The 16,169-nt window shown below is 40.8% G+C and overlaps 1 protein-coding gene across 1 annotated transcript in view; it reads right to left on the bottom strand.

Moving 5' to 3' along the window:
- Positions 1 to 16,169, bottom strand: part of LOC124788618 (eIF-2-alpha kinase GCN2) — a 312,712-nt gene that overhangs the window by 65,680 nt on the left and 230,863 nt on the right. The window contains exon 20 of the mRNA XM_047255891.1: positions 1,357 to 1,735. Coding sequence (XP_047111847.1) covers positions 1,357 to 1,735 — 379 coding nt within the window. The remainder of the gene's footprint in view (positions 1 to 1,356; positions 1,736 to 16,169) is intronic.

Genomic DNA, 16,169 nt, shown 5'->3' on the forward strand with positions numbered 1-16,169 from the left:
TCACATGTCAAGTCATATTAATGTGCACAGCATACAGCAATGTTTTGGAAAATTGACTCAGTTTGCCACATCAACTGATACTGATGTTTCTAGTTATTATGATCTATGGCTCGCGTAACGAAGTTAAATGGAACTTAATGGAAATTATATGGAACATCCTACAATTTTACAGGAGAATTATAACATTTCATGAGTGATAACTGAGCAAATAGCAAGCAGGCCAAGAGATGTGAGCAAAATATTCTACAATTTACTCTCTTTAATAAAGAGACAGATGAAGTGCCCAGTACTTTTCTCCATAAGGCACAACTGTTAGTACAGTAAACACCAACACATAAACACAGATAACAATACTTCTAGATTTTAGAAGCCCATGTTCCATTTTCTGAAAGGATACAGGAAAGTAATTTAGACAACTTCGGGAGTTCATTTCTTACACAAACAACAGAAATGCTCCTATCAACTTGTCTGGAAATAGATGGAGAGTCTAGAATAGAACATTTATTATCAACGGCACATCCTCAAACACAAGACAGAGTGTTCTGTAGATATTACACTTGTGTCTGATAAAATGTGCTGAATCACTGATGTTGAACTGTTGCTGATGTGACAGTTCAACTATCTCATAGACATCTGCGATAGCTCACAGATAAGAGTTACAATCGTTAATGTGTCTCTCAAATATGTACTCTTCATCAAAAGTAGATGGTGATAATCAGCTCAAAATGGTGGTTTCTTTTTGCAGAATTACTTATAAACGAAGCATAGACCCTTGTTGTGTAGATGGTGATAATCAGCTCAGAATGGTGGTTTCTTTTTGCAGAATTACTTATAAACAAAGCATAGTCCCTTGTAAATTAGCTTAGAAGGTCACTTGCCTGGATTTAATTCCAAAGTAATGACCAATGTCTGGTAGACCCCTTCTTTCAATTCCAGTTCACAAACCCAACGTGTCCATCCTCCACGTCAACTCTTCCATCGCCAAAGACTGTCCAATAACGACAAAGATTCCAAAAGTCAGCACTCCAAAGCTAACTCACAATAAAAAGCTGTGTGAGCAGTTTCCATCCATGGAAAGTACCAGTTATGGACACAAGTTATCTTCTAAAGTGGGCACCAAATACTTCTATTCATCAAATGTATGTAGAGGAAGGGCTTTAGGATGTAGCAGCAATCATGCATTAACTATCATTCACCAACAATTCCTTCTCATATTCGTGGCGGTGAAATTTAACATTATGTTATGTGCCTCTATAGAAAGTTTCCCAACATCTGTATATGTGTTATATTAAGGTATTAAACTTCTATTTATACCAAAACCATCATACATGCCTCGCATATTCACTGGAAACCAACCTGGGTTTGGTGTAACAATATCCACTGCACATTCGTAAAGCTCTCTAGGATGAAAGCCAAAAACTTTCTTCTCTCGATATACTCTGTCAATAGCATATCGCTTGAGGGTTGATATTCCATTCCATGCAACATAACGAGCAAACGGAACTCTGAGATTGTGAGGCAAAGACACAACACCTCCTGAATGTGTCATAAGCTGTACACCTGTGTCTGCTGGAAGCAAAGAGTTATCACGTGGCATTAGAAGAGGAGTCGGTACACAGACAGCTCCATGGCGACGAAATACACGAGTCACTGTCTCCTTGGCAAACTCTTGCAGTGCAGGAGATGGCTTCGGTAAATTCATGTCATAAGTGAGGTCTTCAGCTGGTGTCACTTCCTAAAGATAGAAAGAAATAATTTATATAGTTGTGTAATGCTAACTGAAAAGTCAACACATTTTATATAGTTTCTAATTTTAGACTGGCAATTTGGCTATTTTTGTAGAATGTGCAAATCCCTTTGTACCCCCATGCCAATAGTGAAAGGGATCACTGAGACACACTGGAGGGTGGAGGGGGGAGGGGGCGGCGGGGAGGGGGGGAGTGGGGGTTGTAATGTGGCAATTCATAATGGGAAGAAAATGTGTTGCACAAACACGCACGCGCACACACACACACATACACAAAGCGAACGTGCGAGTAAATCCCAAAATCAAATCTCATATATAAAACAGCTTCAATCGTCCGATTACTTATACAAATGTGTTGATGTGTTAGATATTTGACTTAAAGCATGCAAGTGAAAATAGCTTAGGAAAGGTTTAACATTATGCTTAAAATTTGTTAGAAGTTGCTAAATGCTCTTATTATCAAATACTGGTTGAACAGAGTCTGCGTAATTTGTGGACCATTTTAAGCAAACACAGTTTTAAGTGCATCTCAATGTTTATGATGTCATATCTTCTGAATTGTCTCTTGTACAGTGATATAATTTTGCAGGTTCGTTCAATGGTATATGTGGATACTGTCTGCAAATTGTGTTGCAAATTTAGCTAGTAATAAAGAAGTCATAAATTAAAACATCATGTCTGGTGCTGTTGTTTTATTCTACAAAGCGAAAAAGTAGTAGGTGAAACTTTGTCCTCTCATGATTTTTGGGGGGATGTCAATAAGAAAAAGTTTTGAAAACGTTCAAAATTATGTGTAAAATTTGTTGGGAATCACTACATGCTCTCATTCTCAACAAATACCGAATGAATGAAGTCTGAGTATTTGCTTACCATCAGTTAACACTGCCTCAAGACAAACATACAGTATGTAATTCTAATACTCATCTTATTGTGTTAAGCTTTTAACATAAGATTATACCTCTTACTGAGTGGATTATGGCATTAATTTTTTTAATTCAGTCAATAATTACATGATCTATTCAAAATTAAATTTTTGTTTTATATCTGTAAGTCATGATGCTGTTGATTTCTTTTCCCAGAAACAAAGGAATATTAGTATCATTATACTGTTCTTGATCTTTCAGAAGAGGTGTCCAAAGATGATTAACTTTCGCTTTGCCATTACTTCTGATATTTTCTGTATATTTTCATAGATCTCTGTGTTGCTTCTCACTTTTCAACCACACATAGATTGTACTGCATCCACTATTTTTCTAAAAATCTGTCTACTCTGTCCTGCTTATAGTTCATCATTAAGCATTCATGTGGATACAAACATTCCGGTGGTGCACATTGAGGTACAGTGTTTCTAGTTTTCTGTTTTTAGACATGCATTTCTTGTTGCAGATAAATATATAGTACACCCCTGAAAAAGCTGTGTCCAGTATTTGGAAGAACAAACACGTCACACCCAGATACAAGAATGGTAGCAGAAGGGATCCACAAATCCACCAAATGATATCCTTGATATTGTTTCCTTGTAGAATATTAGAATGTATTCTGGGCTCAAGTATAATGAGATATCTCAAACAGAATTAACGGCTCCATGCCAACGAGCATGGATTTCGAAATCACTGATCATGTGAAACCAAAAACACACTTTTCCCACATGGTATCCTGATCCAGCTAGGTAAATACAGGATATACATAAAGTCCGGGAACACTTTCATTTATTTATTTCATAAGAACCAAACATTGTACAGATACCATAAACATGTCATTTTGAAGAGAAACCCTGTAAGGTTTTTTTTTTCCTTCCACGTGTACTGCCAACAGCTTAGTTTGGTAATTTGCCGACAGTCAGCGCTAGTCGCAAACATGGCGAGTGTGGAGCGAGCTTTCTGCATTGGAGTTCGACAAAAACAAATGTGCTACAGCTATTCAATGGATGTTTAGAACCAAGTATGGTAAGAAACAACCAACAAGGAAAGCCATTTACCACTGGCAGAACAAATTCATTACAACGGGTTGCTTGTGCCCGGCAAAGAGAAGCGGACGTCCCAGTGTAAATTAAGTGAATAATGTGGCAAGAATTCAATTACCGTATTGACATCGGCCGGGTCACTCATGGTTTGCATATCGAATTTTTGTATTAAAAAAACAAACTTTCAGAGTTTCTCTGCAAAATGCAATACATATGACATCCGTACAATGTTGGTTCTTGTGCAATAAAGAATTGAAAGTGTTCCCGGACTTTACGTACACCCTGTACAGCATTTCTTGACTTCTGTGAAGCATTTGATTCACACTTCTGCCTATTAATCACAGTATGATCACATGGGCTATCAAACAAAATTTGTGGCTGGATTAAACAATTCTTGGTATGAAGGATGAAGCAGGTTATCTTGGATGGAGAATGAACTGACATACGTAGAAGTACCGTGGTTGTTCATGTTAATGATCCAGCAGACAATGTACGGAGGTGCCTCAAATAAAACTGGAATATTTCTTTTATCCATCTTTTTGTAAGCAGAGAATGTTACAATTTCTGCTCAGTTCTGTTTTCATTCCCAGTGAGTGTACTCCACAGCTAGAAAGCAGTCAAACCATTTCTTTACTCAGAATGATGATGTCAATGATGATGTCAGGGCAAGAGGTAGCATCATTCTGTTGCACAATACATTATACGAGGTGCTATCCAAAATTTTCAGGACTGGTGCTGCCATCTGTTGAAAACCTTACCTTTAGACTAATGGTCACCATCACCCTCGAAGTAGTTGCCATCTGCATGTACACACTGGTCCCAGCACTTCTCCCACTTGTGAAATGTTCTCTGGAAGTCCTGTTCTTTGAGGGTGTTTATCACCGCCACCGATGCTTCTTGAATCCTCTCTAGAGTGTTGAACTGATGGCCTTTCAACTTGAGTTTCAGTTTTGGGAATAGCGTGAAGTCGCAAGGTGCCAAATCTGGCGAGGATGGTGGGTGAGGTACAACCACCATGTTGTTTTTTGTCAAAAAGGTCCTGGTGTGCAAGGATGTGTGACAGGGTGGGTTGTCGTGATGCAGCAGCCAGTCCCCTTGACGCCAAAGTTCGGGCCGTTGTCGCTGCACGTTTTCACGGAGCCGTCGCACAATGTCACAGAAGTACACGGCATTCACTGTTTGGTTGGGTGGGATGAATTCTTTGTATACAATTCCCTTGTTATCAAAGAAAACGATGATCATGCTCTTCACCTGTCTCGCTTTTTTGGGACTTGGAGAGCCCGGTCTCTTCCACTGGGATGATCGTTGCTTTGTCTCTGGGTCATAACTGTAAATCTAGCTCTTGTCGCCGGTGATAACCCATGACAAGAAGGTTGGATCATCAGATGCGGTCTGACGAAGGTCCATGCACACTTCAACACGCTGCGCCTTCTGATCGGCAGTCAAGATCCTTGCCACAAATTTTTTGGCAACACAATGCATGCCCAATTCATCAGTCAACATTCATTGATATGTCCCATAACCAATACCCACTTCATTCACAAGGTCTTGAATGGTTACACGTCGATCCGCACGATCAAACTGTTGAAGTTTGGCAACAATGTCTGGTGTTGTGCAGCTAACGGGCCTTCCAGTGTGAGCAACATCTTCGACGTCTGTATGGCCGGCCCTGAAAGCATGCCACTGAAACACAAGCATACGGCTCATGCTCTGTTCCCCAAACACATGTTGAATCACTGAAAGGGTTTCCGTAGCACTTTTCCCAAGATGCAAACAGTGTGTGTGATACACACAAACTGTTCTGTTCACAAATCCATCATAAAATCGCCACAAACCAAACATAGAGTATTACGGAAATCGCTGTGGACATGCAACACGTCCTCTCAGCTGAATGCCACTCCGCACACTGACTCATCAGATATGCAGCTCTCGCCACCTAGCGGTGCAAAAACCTACTACTACTAATTTCCAGATGGCAGCACCAGTCCCGAAAATTTTGGATTCCACCTTGTGTTCAAGTTTCTCACAACAGAGGGCTTAAAATTTTGAAAATTCTTGCAGCACAGATTGTGGACAACACCCTGAAAAACACAAGAGTATGCATGGCACACACAATATGTACAACGATGAGGAAAGTTGAGAACTCAGCTCACTGACATCGCCTGAGGGACAGCATGACTGAGGAGAATAGTTGCACTGTTAGCCTTCTTGAAGACAATCACTGAACAACATTTGCTGAAATTGCAACTGAGGTTGGCATAAGCTATGGTAGTGCGCAGGCCATCATTACTGACAACTTGGGATTTTGGAAAGTATCTGCAAGGTGGGTGCCTTATTGCAGAGCACAAATTTCATCATCTTGAGGTAAGCAAATGGCTACTGATACGCTACCGAACTGAAGAGGAACACTTTTTGGACCACATTGTGGCCCGTGATGCGTGGATGCACCATTTCACCCCAGAATAGAAAAACAACAGCATGGAATGGCACAAAAAGTGCGAATCTGCACCTGTCAAAGCCAAAAAGCATTTCTGCATGCGGAAGGTTCCAAGAGTTTTTTTTTTATTTTAAAGTTGTTCTCATCAGTTTTATCTACCAATGTTGTACCGTGAATGCTGCATACTACCGCAAACATTTGGACTGAATAAAATGTTTACATCTTTAGAAAAGGAGCCCTTCTCCAATCTGGGATGTGACTATGCTTCGTGACAATGTTTGACCCCATACAGCTGCCAGGACTCAACAAAAAAAAATTCGGGAATTGTTCTGGACCACACCACAACATATTCCCTACAGTTCAGTTCAGACTTATCGACCTGCCATTTTCATGAATTTGAACCACTAAGGGAGTACAAAGACTTGATGACGATCGCACTGTTGAAGCATTCATGTGCAACTGGCTGCTGTCACAGTCACGTTCATTGTACGAAAACAAAATCGAGAAATTGCCCAAGTGTTTCCCATTCAGGTGACTACATAGAAAAATAAGTTTGTGTGCATGAATTTTTCTGAACCTTAAATAAACTTGTGAAAAAAAATTACTGTTTATATCTGATTCATTCTCAGACTTTTCACACATAATGTGGTTATTTATAATGAAGTGCTGACTGAAAAAAACTGCACAAATATTCAGTAGGGCCTTGATATGGTTTCAAAGTGGTGCAAAGATTGGCAACTTCCAACTGTGGGCCCACAAAATTACAGACCAATGGTCTCTAAAATCTGTTTGCTGTAGAACTCTTGAACACATTCTCAGTTTGAATATAATAAATTTTCCCTGAAACTGAGAAGCTTATATCCACAAATCAGCATTGTTTTAGATTTAGAGAGCATCACTCATGCTAAACTCAACTTGCCCTTTTTTCACAATATACTGTGCATTTTGGATGAAGGCCAACAGGCAGATTCCATACTTCTGCATTTCTGGAAAGCAGATGACACAGCAGACTGTTAATGAAGGTACGAGCATACGGAACAAATTCCCAGACATGTGAGTGGCTCGAAGTCTTCTTAAATAATAGAATCCTGTGTGTTGTCCTTGACAGCGAGTGTTCATCAGAGATAATGGTATTGCCACAGAAAAGTGTGATAGGACCATTGTTATCTTATATACACATAAATGATCTGGCAGACAGGGTGGACAGCAACCTGTAGTTGTTTGCTGAAAATGCTGTGTTGTAAGGGAAAGTGTCGAAGCTGAATGAGTGTAGGAGGATACGAGATGACTTAGATAAAATTTCCAGTTGGTTTGGTGAATGGCAGCTAACTCTGAATATAGAAAAATGTTTAAGTTAATGCAGATGAATAGTAAAAACAACCCTGTAATGTTCGGATATGGCATTAGTAGTGCGCTGCTTGACACAGTCATGGTGTTTATATATCTGGCCGTAATGATGCAAAGTGATATGAAATGGAAAGAGAAGGTGAGTATTGTGATAGGTAAGGTGAATGGAAAAACTTCGGTTTATTGGGAGAATTTTGGGAAAGTGTCATTCATCTGTTGAGGAGACAGCATACAGGACATTAGTGCAACCTAACCTTAAGTACTGCTCGAGTGTTTGGAACCTGTACCGGCTTGAATTGAAGGACGACATCAAAGCAATAACAAGTGGGCAGCTAGATTTGTTACCGATAGTTTCGAACAATTTGATGACCAGCATTTGAAGCTGACTGCCGAATGATTCTATTGCTACCAACATACATTTTGTGTAAGGGCCACGAAGATAAGATGCGACAAATTAGGGCTCATACGGAGGCATATAGGCAGTCGTTTTTCCCTCGCTCTATTTGCAGGAAATGACTAACAGTAGTAGTAGTAGTAGTAGTAGTAGTAGTAGAGGGTACATTCTGCCACGCACCATAGTTGGCTTGCAGAGTATAGATGTATAACATTCAAAATAATCAATTTTTGACAATATAATGCAATTGGACAGATAAAAAATCTACTCAACAAGTAGCAGCAGGAGAACACTGTAACATGCAATAAGCTGTTTGGACCATGTGTATTCTCAAATTTATGATCTCATCCTTTTTTCGATCTTATTTGAAATGTCTTAAACTCCGACCGTATAGTAATACACTAGACTCTCGCTAATTCGGTCATTCCTGGCACATATGGGTGCCAGATTATCAGAAGTGCCACATTATTGAGTATCTGAAATTTATTTTATTCATTTATTTTGAATACATAGTAGATACAGTGTACTGTACTTCATTAAACCGAAGCATACAATTTTAAAACATAGGGGATATACTTTATTAAATCCAAAACTATATTAATTTCCAAAGAAAATTTAGCCCTTGAGTGTATACTGTACATAATTACACAGTCGTATCACTCACTATGAAACATGTCCCTAATTTGTAATTGTCATAATGAAGATAAGTGACCCTGGCACTATTTATCACGCAACCGCTTTGAGAGCATTACATTGATACTGCATGTATATGATTGTTGAATAATGTACCCCAGGAAGACCTCGGTAGCTTCAGCACCAGCAGTGTGAGAAATCTTCATGCTCTCTCCTCCTGTGTCCTCTTCCTTATCACTTTCATCATTACTTTCTTGCATGCTTTTGATTATTTCTTCATCTGTTAAAGTTTGGTCTGTATCACAGTTTTCCTCATTCAGCCACTTAGTAACATCTTCATCATCAATTTCTTCTCCTCCTGGGAGGCTATGGAACATGTCAGTGTACAAAGCAATTGATAATTCCAAATTGACTGGCTAATCGCTGTCACTCACTACTGGATCCAACTTGGCATCAATGGATGGCCAAAATTTTCTCCAGCTCTTCATTATGGTAGTGCTCTCCACTTTATTCCATGCTTCGGCTGCTTTGAAAACAACATCATGTATGTTAATTGCTTTCCACACCTTCAGCATAGTCTCGATAGTTGTTTTAACTTTCATTCAGCAAGGAGACAAGACGTGAATGTCGATATTGACGTTTAATTGATTCCAAAATTCCTTGGTCCATGGGCTGAATCAGGGCTGTCACATTGGGTGGGAGAAAGAGTGCTTGTATATCATCGGACTTTAGAGAAACATCTGAAGGATGACTGTCAATTATAAGGATAGCTTTCAGTGGAAGCTTTTTCTACTTTACCTCTTTTCTCACTGCTGGTACAAACGTTTCATCGAACCACCAAGAGAATATTTGTCTGTCCATCCACGCTTTCTTCTGAGCACAATACTGCACTGGTAGAGCATTTATGTCTGTGTTGAAAACAACTTGGATGTTGGGATTTTCCAGTCACCATAAGTGGTAGTTTATGACTCCCATTTGCAGTACAACGTGCCATTAATGTTACATGCTGTTTCTGTTGCTTGTAACCATGAGCTTCCTTCTTGCACTTGGCAGCAAATGTTTTTGATGGAAGCATCTTATAAAAAAGTCCTGTTTCATCAGCATTATACAAGGCATCAGCAGTTAAATCTTCTTCCTCTATTATCTTCCATATATTGCTTACAAACTCATCAGCATCCTTATCATTAGCTGAGCGACTTTCCCTGGTAACTGTCAGCTGCTGAATGCCATGTCGGTTTTTCCAATTTGACAGCCAACCTTCGCTCGCTGGAAAATTTTGTAATTTGTGGTAAGGTCTTATGGGACCAAACTACTAGGTCATGAGTCCCTAAGCTTACACACTACTTAATTTAACTTAAACTAACGCTAAAGAAGACAGACACACACCCATGTCCGAGGGAGGACTCAAACCTCCCTGGAAACAAGTTACTACTCCTAAGTTGTTTGTTAAATGCAGCTGCTTTTTCCTTTTATAATCATCGGGCCACTGACTGGAATTCCTTTATTGCATCGTCGTATGAACCATCTAAAAACAGCTACGTCCAGTTCTTCATTCTCACTCTTTTGCATAACGTTCCATTTTCCCAACTCACTATCCATTTGTGTTGAATACTGTCGAATAACATCTTCTATCTTTTGATGTCATAAATACACACATCAAAAAAAGTTTTGCATTACCCTGGTTTCCAGAACAGATAGACGCTGACTATGGATATCGCAGACTGTTCAGAGATGTCACTAAACCAGTCCAAAGATGTAAACAACAAAGCATGAGCAGCGCTTATTAGATGCAGAGGGTCCGACAGCTGATCAGTTCCAGTCATTCTATCAGGAAAGAGGAACACAGCTCTTGTTGCCTGTAGTTCAACCATGCCTAGACGGTCAATATCGCGGTTCGATCACATCTGCATTGTTACTTTGTGCCAGGAAGGGCTCTCAACAAGGGAAGTGTCCAGGCATCTCGGAGTGAAACAAAGCGATGCTGTTTGGACATGGAGGAGATACAGAGAGACAGGAACTGTCGATGACATGCCTCACTCAGGTCGCCCGAGGGCTACTACTGCAGTGGATGGCTCAGAGGGACTCTGACAGCAATGCCACTATGTTGAATAATGCTTTCCATGCAGCCACAAGACGACGTGTTACAGTTCAAACTGTGCACAATAGGCAGCATGCTATGCGACTTCACTCTTGATGTCCGTGGGGAGGTCCATCTTTGCAGCGGGCCCAACAACATGCCCAATGGACCGCTCAGGATTGGCATCACATTCTTTTCACCAATGAGTGTCTCATATGCCCACAACCAGACAATCATTGGAGACATGTTTGGAGGCAACCCAGTCAGGCTGAACACCTTAGACACACTGTCCAGCGAGTGCAGCAAAATGGAGGTTCCCTGCTATTTTGGGGTGGCATCATGTGTGGCCGATGTACACCGCTGGGGTCAAGGAAGGCGACATAACCACTGTACGATACATGAATGCCATCCTCCGACCGACAGTGCAACCATATCAGCAGCATATTGGGAGGTATTCGTCTTCATGGATGAATCATCATCGCACCCCCATTGTGCACATCTTATGAATGACTTCCTTCAGGATACTGACATCGCTGGACTAGAGTGGCCAGCATGTTGGCCAAACATGAACCCTATCAAACATGGCTGGGATAGATTGAAAAGGCTGTTTATGGATGATGTGAGCCACCAACCACTCTGAGGGATCTACGCCGAATTGCTGTTGAGGAGTGGGACAATCTAGACCAACAGTGCCCTGATAAACTTGTGGATAGTATGCCTTGGCAAATACAGGCATGCATCAATGTGAGAGGAAGTACTACTGGGTGTTAGAGGTACCGGTGTGTACAGCGATCTGGGCCACCACCTCTGAAGGTCTCGCTGTATGGTGGTACAACATGCAATGTGTGGTTTTCATGAGCAATAAAAAGGGCGGAAATGATGTTTATGTTGATCTCTATTCCAATTTTCTGTACTAGTTCCGGAACTATTGGAACTGAGGTGAAGCAAAACCTTTTTTGATTTGTGCAGTTGCTCATCCAACATTGAACTCAGCAGCAATGGCTTTCTGCGAAGAATCTCGATTTAACTTATCTAAAATTTCTAGTTCCTGCTTGAGGTCTAGCATAATGTGTTTCCTTTTAGAAGAAATCATTATAACTGTAAAGAAAGTTACAATTTCAAATACAGTACATAAAGCATTGTTTAACTACGCAATGTTGCGCACGATAATTCATTGTGCACGTGTTTTTTGGATGTGTGCCGGATGACTGAGAGGCCAGACTACTGAGGGCCGGATTAGCGAAATCTAGTGTATATGTCGCGCTAACACAATTATCCCCTGTGATTTAAAAAAAATCATAAAATTACTGTACTACAAAAAGATAAATTTTTTGTTATATGAATATATATTATCATAATTGTTATATTGTGCTGTTGAGTGAAGTTCATTTTCTATACATTATTTTCGATTTAATGTTCTATGTTACATCAAGAAACACATCAACCTATAGGGTTTCCAGATCTACAAGAGAATCTGGTTTCTAGACAGAAGAAATTCAAGCAACGGATGGAAGGAGATCCTTAAAAAAACAAGATGAGTATTTTTTCTTTAAAGCTACCACTAGAGTCGGCCAATATTTTTACTGAACATTTATTACAATTAAGATTCATCCAATTGAATGTAACAAAGGAGGTCGTTAAAATGCACACACAAAAAGGTTTAACTTAAGCAAGCTTTCGGAGCCAATGGCTCCTTCTTCCAGCAGAAGAGTTGCAGGGGAAGGAAGAGGGGTGAAGGAATAGGACTGAAGAGGTTTTGGGAAAGGGGTACTGTTCGGAAAAGTCATCCAGAACTCCGGGTCAGTGGAGACTTAGTGTATGGGATGAGAAAGAAAGATGGACTGTTGGGGACTGCACTGGATAAGATTTGAAAACCTGAGAGCTTAAAAGTGGAAGACAGGGTAATATGCAAGGAAGATACTACTACTAAAACATTGTGCATGAGAAAAGAGTGAAAAGCTAAGTGCATTCAATGTAACAGAGATGGGAAGTGGACAGCGAACAATAGACAGGTCAGAAAGTTAAAGATGTAGAAAACTAAAGTGGAGTGAAGAAAGGAGTAGTTACTGTGAAGAAATCCTGAGATGGAAAGAACTAACATTGATTAAGGACAAGTGGGTGGCAAGACCGAGGGGACATGTTGCAGCACTAGTTCCCATCTGTGGAGTTCTGAGAAAATGGTGCCGTGGTGGTGGTGGTGGTGGTGGGGGGGGGAGGGGGGGGGGGAGGGAATGATGTGTGAGGATGGCCTCCGGTCGGGTAGACCGCTCGCCTGGTGCAAGTCTTTCGATTTGACGCCACTTTGGTGACTTGCGCATCGATGGGGATGAAATGATGAAGATTAGGACAACACAACACCCAGCCCCTGGGCGGAGAAAATCCCCGACCCAGCCGGGAATCGAACCCGGACCCTTAGGATTGACAGTCTGTCGCGCTGACCACTCAGCTACCGGGGGCAGACGTCTTGGGGAAGACTCCAAATGTCACTTGTGGTGATATAGGCTGCGGGGTCATGACTATCATTTTGTAGAGCATGCTCTTCAACAGGATATTGTGTATTGTTGGTATACACCCTCTGCCTATGGCCATTCATCTTGACTGATATACGACATGTCATTTCACAGGTGGATTTCCCTTTGATAGTAAATGTTTTGCCAGTTACAGTGCTGGTATAGGTACGAGGGTGCATAGGGCAAGTCTTACAGGGGAGCCCGTCACAAGTGTAGGAGCCATAGGGTAGGGAGATGGGTGCAGCAGAGTATAGGGTCTCACAAGGATATTGCGGAGCTTTTGAGGGCGACAATAAGCTATTCCAAGTGTGGAGGGCAAAATCTCAGACAGAATGGATCTCATTCCAGGGCATCATTTTAGGAGGTCATGGTCTTGTCAAAGTAGCTGATTAACACATTTAAGACTAGGATAATACTGAGTGACAAGTAGTGAGCTCCAAAGTTGTGTTTTGGAGGGACTGGATGTGATGGCCTCGGAAATCTGCCTTTGGACTAGGCTGGCATTGTAATTACATCCAGTGAAGGCTGAGGTAAAAATGGTGGAGTACTGCTGTAAAGAGTCTGCACCCGAACAAATATATTTGCCTAGAATGCCAACCTGTAAGGGAGGGAACATTTGACATGGAAAGGATGGCAACTGTCAGAATGTAAGTATGATTGTTTGTTAGTAAACATCACGGAAAGTGGCATGGTATTCGTAATAGGACCATGTGAAATTTAACCTAATTTAATTCCACACAGTCCTATACCGAATCCCATGCCACTTTCCTTGATGTTGATCTTATCCTCACTGAAGGCCAGCTACACACTTCTGTCCACATTAAACCTACTAACAAACAACAGTGCCGTCCTTTCCATGTCAAACGTTCCCTCCCATACAGCCTTGACATTCGAAGCAAACGTATTTGTTCGGATGCAGACTTTTTAAAGCAATACACCACTATTCTCACCTCAGCCTTCACTAGATGTAATTACAATGCCAGCCCAGTTCAAATGCGGATTTTCCAGACCATCACATCCAATCCTAGTACTGCTGATCCCTCCAAAAAAACAACAACTTTGGAGCATGTCACTTGTATACTCAGTATTATCCTGGCCTTGAATGTATTAATCAGAACTATGTCCTGAAATTAGATCCATCCTGTCTGAGATTTTGCCTGCTACATTGTCGGCTTCCCAATTTCCACAATATCCTTGTGAGGCCCTACGCTCCTTCTGCACCTATCTCCCTATCCTATGGCTCCTATCTTTGTGGCCATCCCTGCTGCAGGACTTGCCCTATGCACCCTCCTACCACCACCTATACCAGCCCTGTAACTGGAAAAACATACTGTCAAAGGTGGAACCACTTATGAAATGATATGTCATATATAAACTGTTATTAAACACTGTTTGGAGTCTTTTATATTGGCATGACTACCACCCATTATCAATCAGGATGAATGGCCATAGGCAAAGAATGTATACAAGCAACACACAATATGCTGTTGCAGAGCATGCTCGACAACATGACAGTCGTAACATCAGTGCCTGTTTCACCACAAGCGGCATCTGGATTCTTCCCCAACACACCAGTTTCTCAGAACTCAGCAGGTGGTAACTAGCGCTACAACATGTCCTCAGTTCTCGTCACCCACCTGGCCTTAGTTTACGTTAATTCTTTCCATCTCAGTATTTCTTCACAGTAACTACTCCAGTCTTCACTCCATTTTAGCTTTCTACACCTCTCATTTTTGGACCTGTCTATTTTTCGCTGTCCACTTCCCATCTCTGTTACATTGAATGCACTTAGCTTTTCACTCTTCTTTCCTCATGCGGTATGTTTTAGTAGTAGTCTCTGCCTTGCATATTACCCTGTCTTCTACCTTTAAGCTCTGAGGTTTTCAAGTCTTATCCAGTGCAGTCCCCAACAGTCCATCTTTCTTTCTCATCCCATACACTAAGTCTCCTCTGACCCGGAGTTCTGGATGACTTTTCCAAACTGTACCCCTTTCCCTAAACCTCGTCAGTCCTTTTCCTTCACCCCTCTTCCTTCCCCTGCAACTATTCTGCTGGAAGGAGGAGATGCTGGCTCCAGAAGCTTGCATTAGTTGGATTTTTTTGTATGCATGTTCTCCTGTTGCCACTTGGTGAGTCGATTTTTCATCTATCCAATTACACTGGAGTATAGACATAGATGTACCGTATTTACTCGAATCTAAGCCGCACTTTTTTTCTGGTTTTTGTAATCCAAAAAACCGCCTGCGGCTTAGAATTGAGTGCAAAGTAAGCGGAAGTTCTGAAAAATGTTAGTAGGTCCCGCCACAACTAAAATCTTCCGTCCAATATATGTAACGCTACACAGGCATGCTTTGCAGGCACAAAGATAAATACTGGCGCCAAAACCTCTGCGTCAGTAAATAAATTAAAAAAAAAAAAAAAAAGGTGTAAGACGAGCTTTTTTCTCCACCCTGAGTTTCGACCACTGCATTTTCATACATTATCCAATGAAGTAAATACAAATTCTGTGTTGTTCATCTTCGAATGTAGCAGCATTTCAATGTACTACGAAAATCCGACTGGCAACTATTTGGGATGTTTGTCAATATGGCCAACTCTACATTATGAATTTTTTCCTACCTGTGAGAAGAGATGGTTGCTAATAGGAACTTTTATGAATTGCGAATCACATGCAGTATTCTCTTCAACATAAGAATAATACGAATATAAACATTTTGCCATGTATTCTTTCGTGTTTGCTGCTATCTCATTTAAATCCTGTCTGCCTAATAACCTACGAAACTAGTGTGAGACAGCAGCAAATGTGGAAGAATATACATATCATGTCATGTTTATATTCGTATTATTCTTATGCCTAATAGCGATACAATCAGAAATGAAGCACGGCAATTGACTAGATTTTTAAATCTAAGATGACTCTTAATTTCTGTGCAGAATGTAATGTACAAAAGAGGCGTCTGCAAAGATTTTCAAACGGAATTTTTTTTAGCTAAACTCTCGTTCAGAACATCTATCATACGCAGTCTATTATTTGGTTCTTGTTGATCATTATCAAAGAAAG

The sequence above is a fragment of the Schistocerca piceifrons genome, chromosome 1, assembly GCF_021461385.2.
Source record: "Schistocerca piceifrons isolate TAMUIC-IGC-003096 chromosome 1, iqSchPice1.1, whole genome shotgun sequence".
NCBI classification, from domain to species: domain Eukaryota; kingdom Metazoa; phylum Arthropoda; class Insecta; order Orthoptera; family Acrididae; genus Schistocerca; species Schistocerca piceifrons.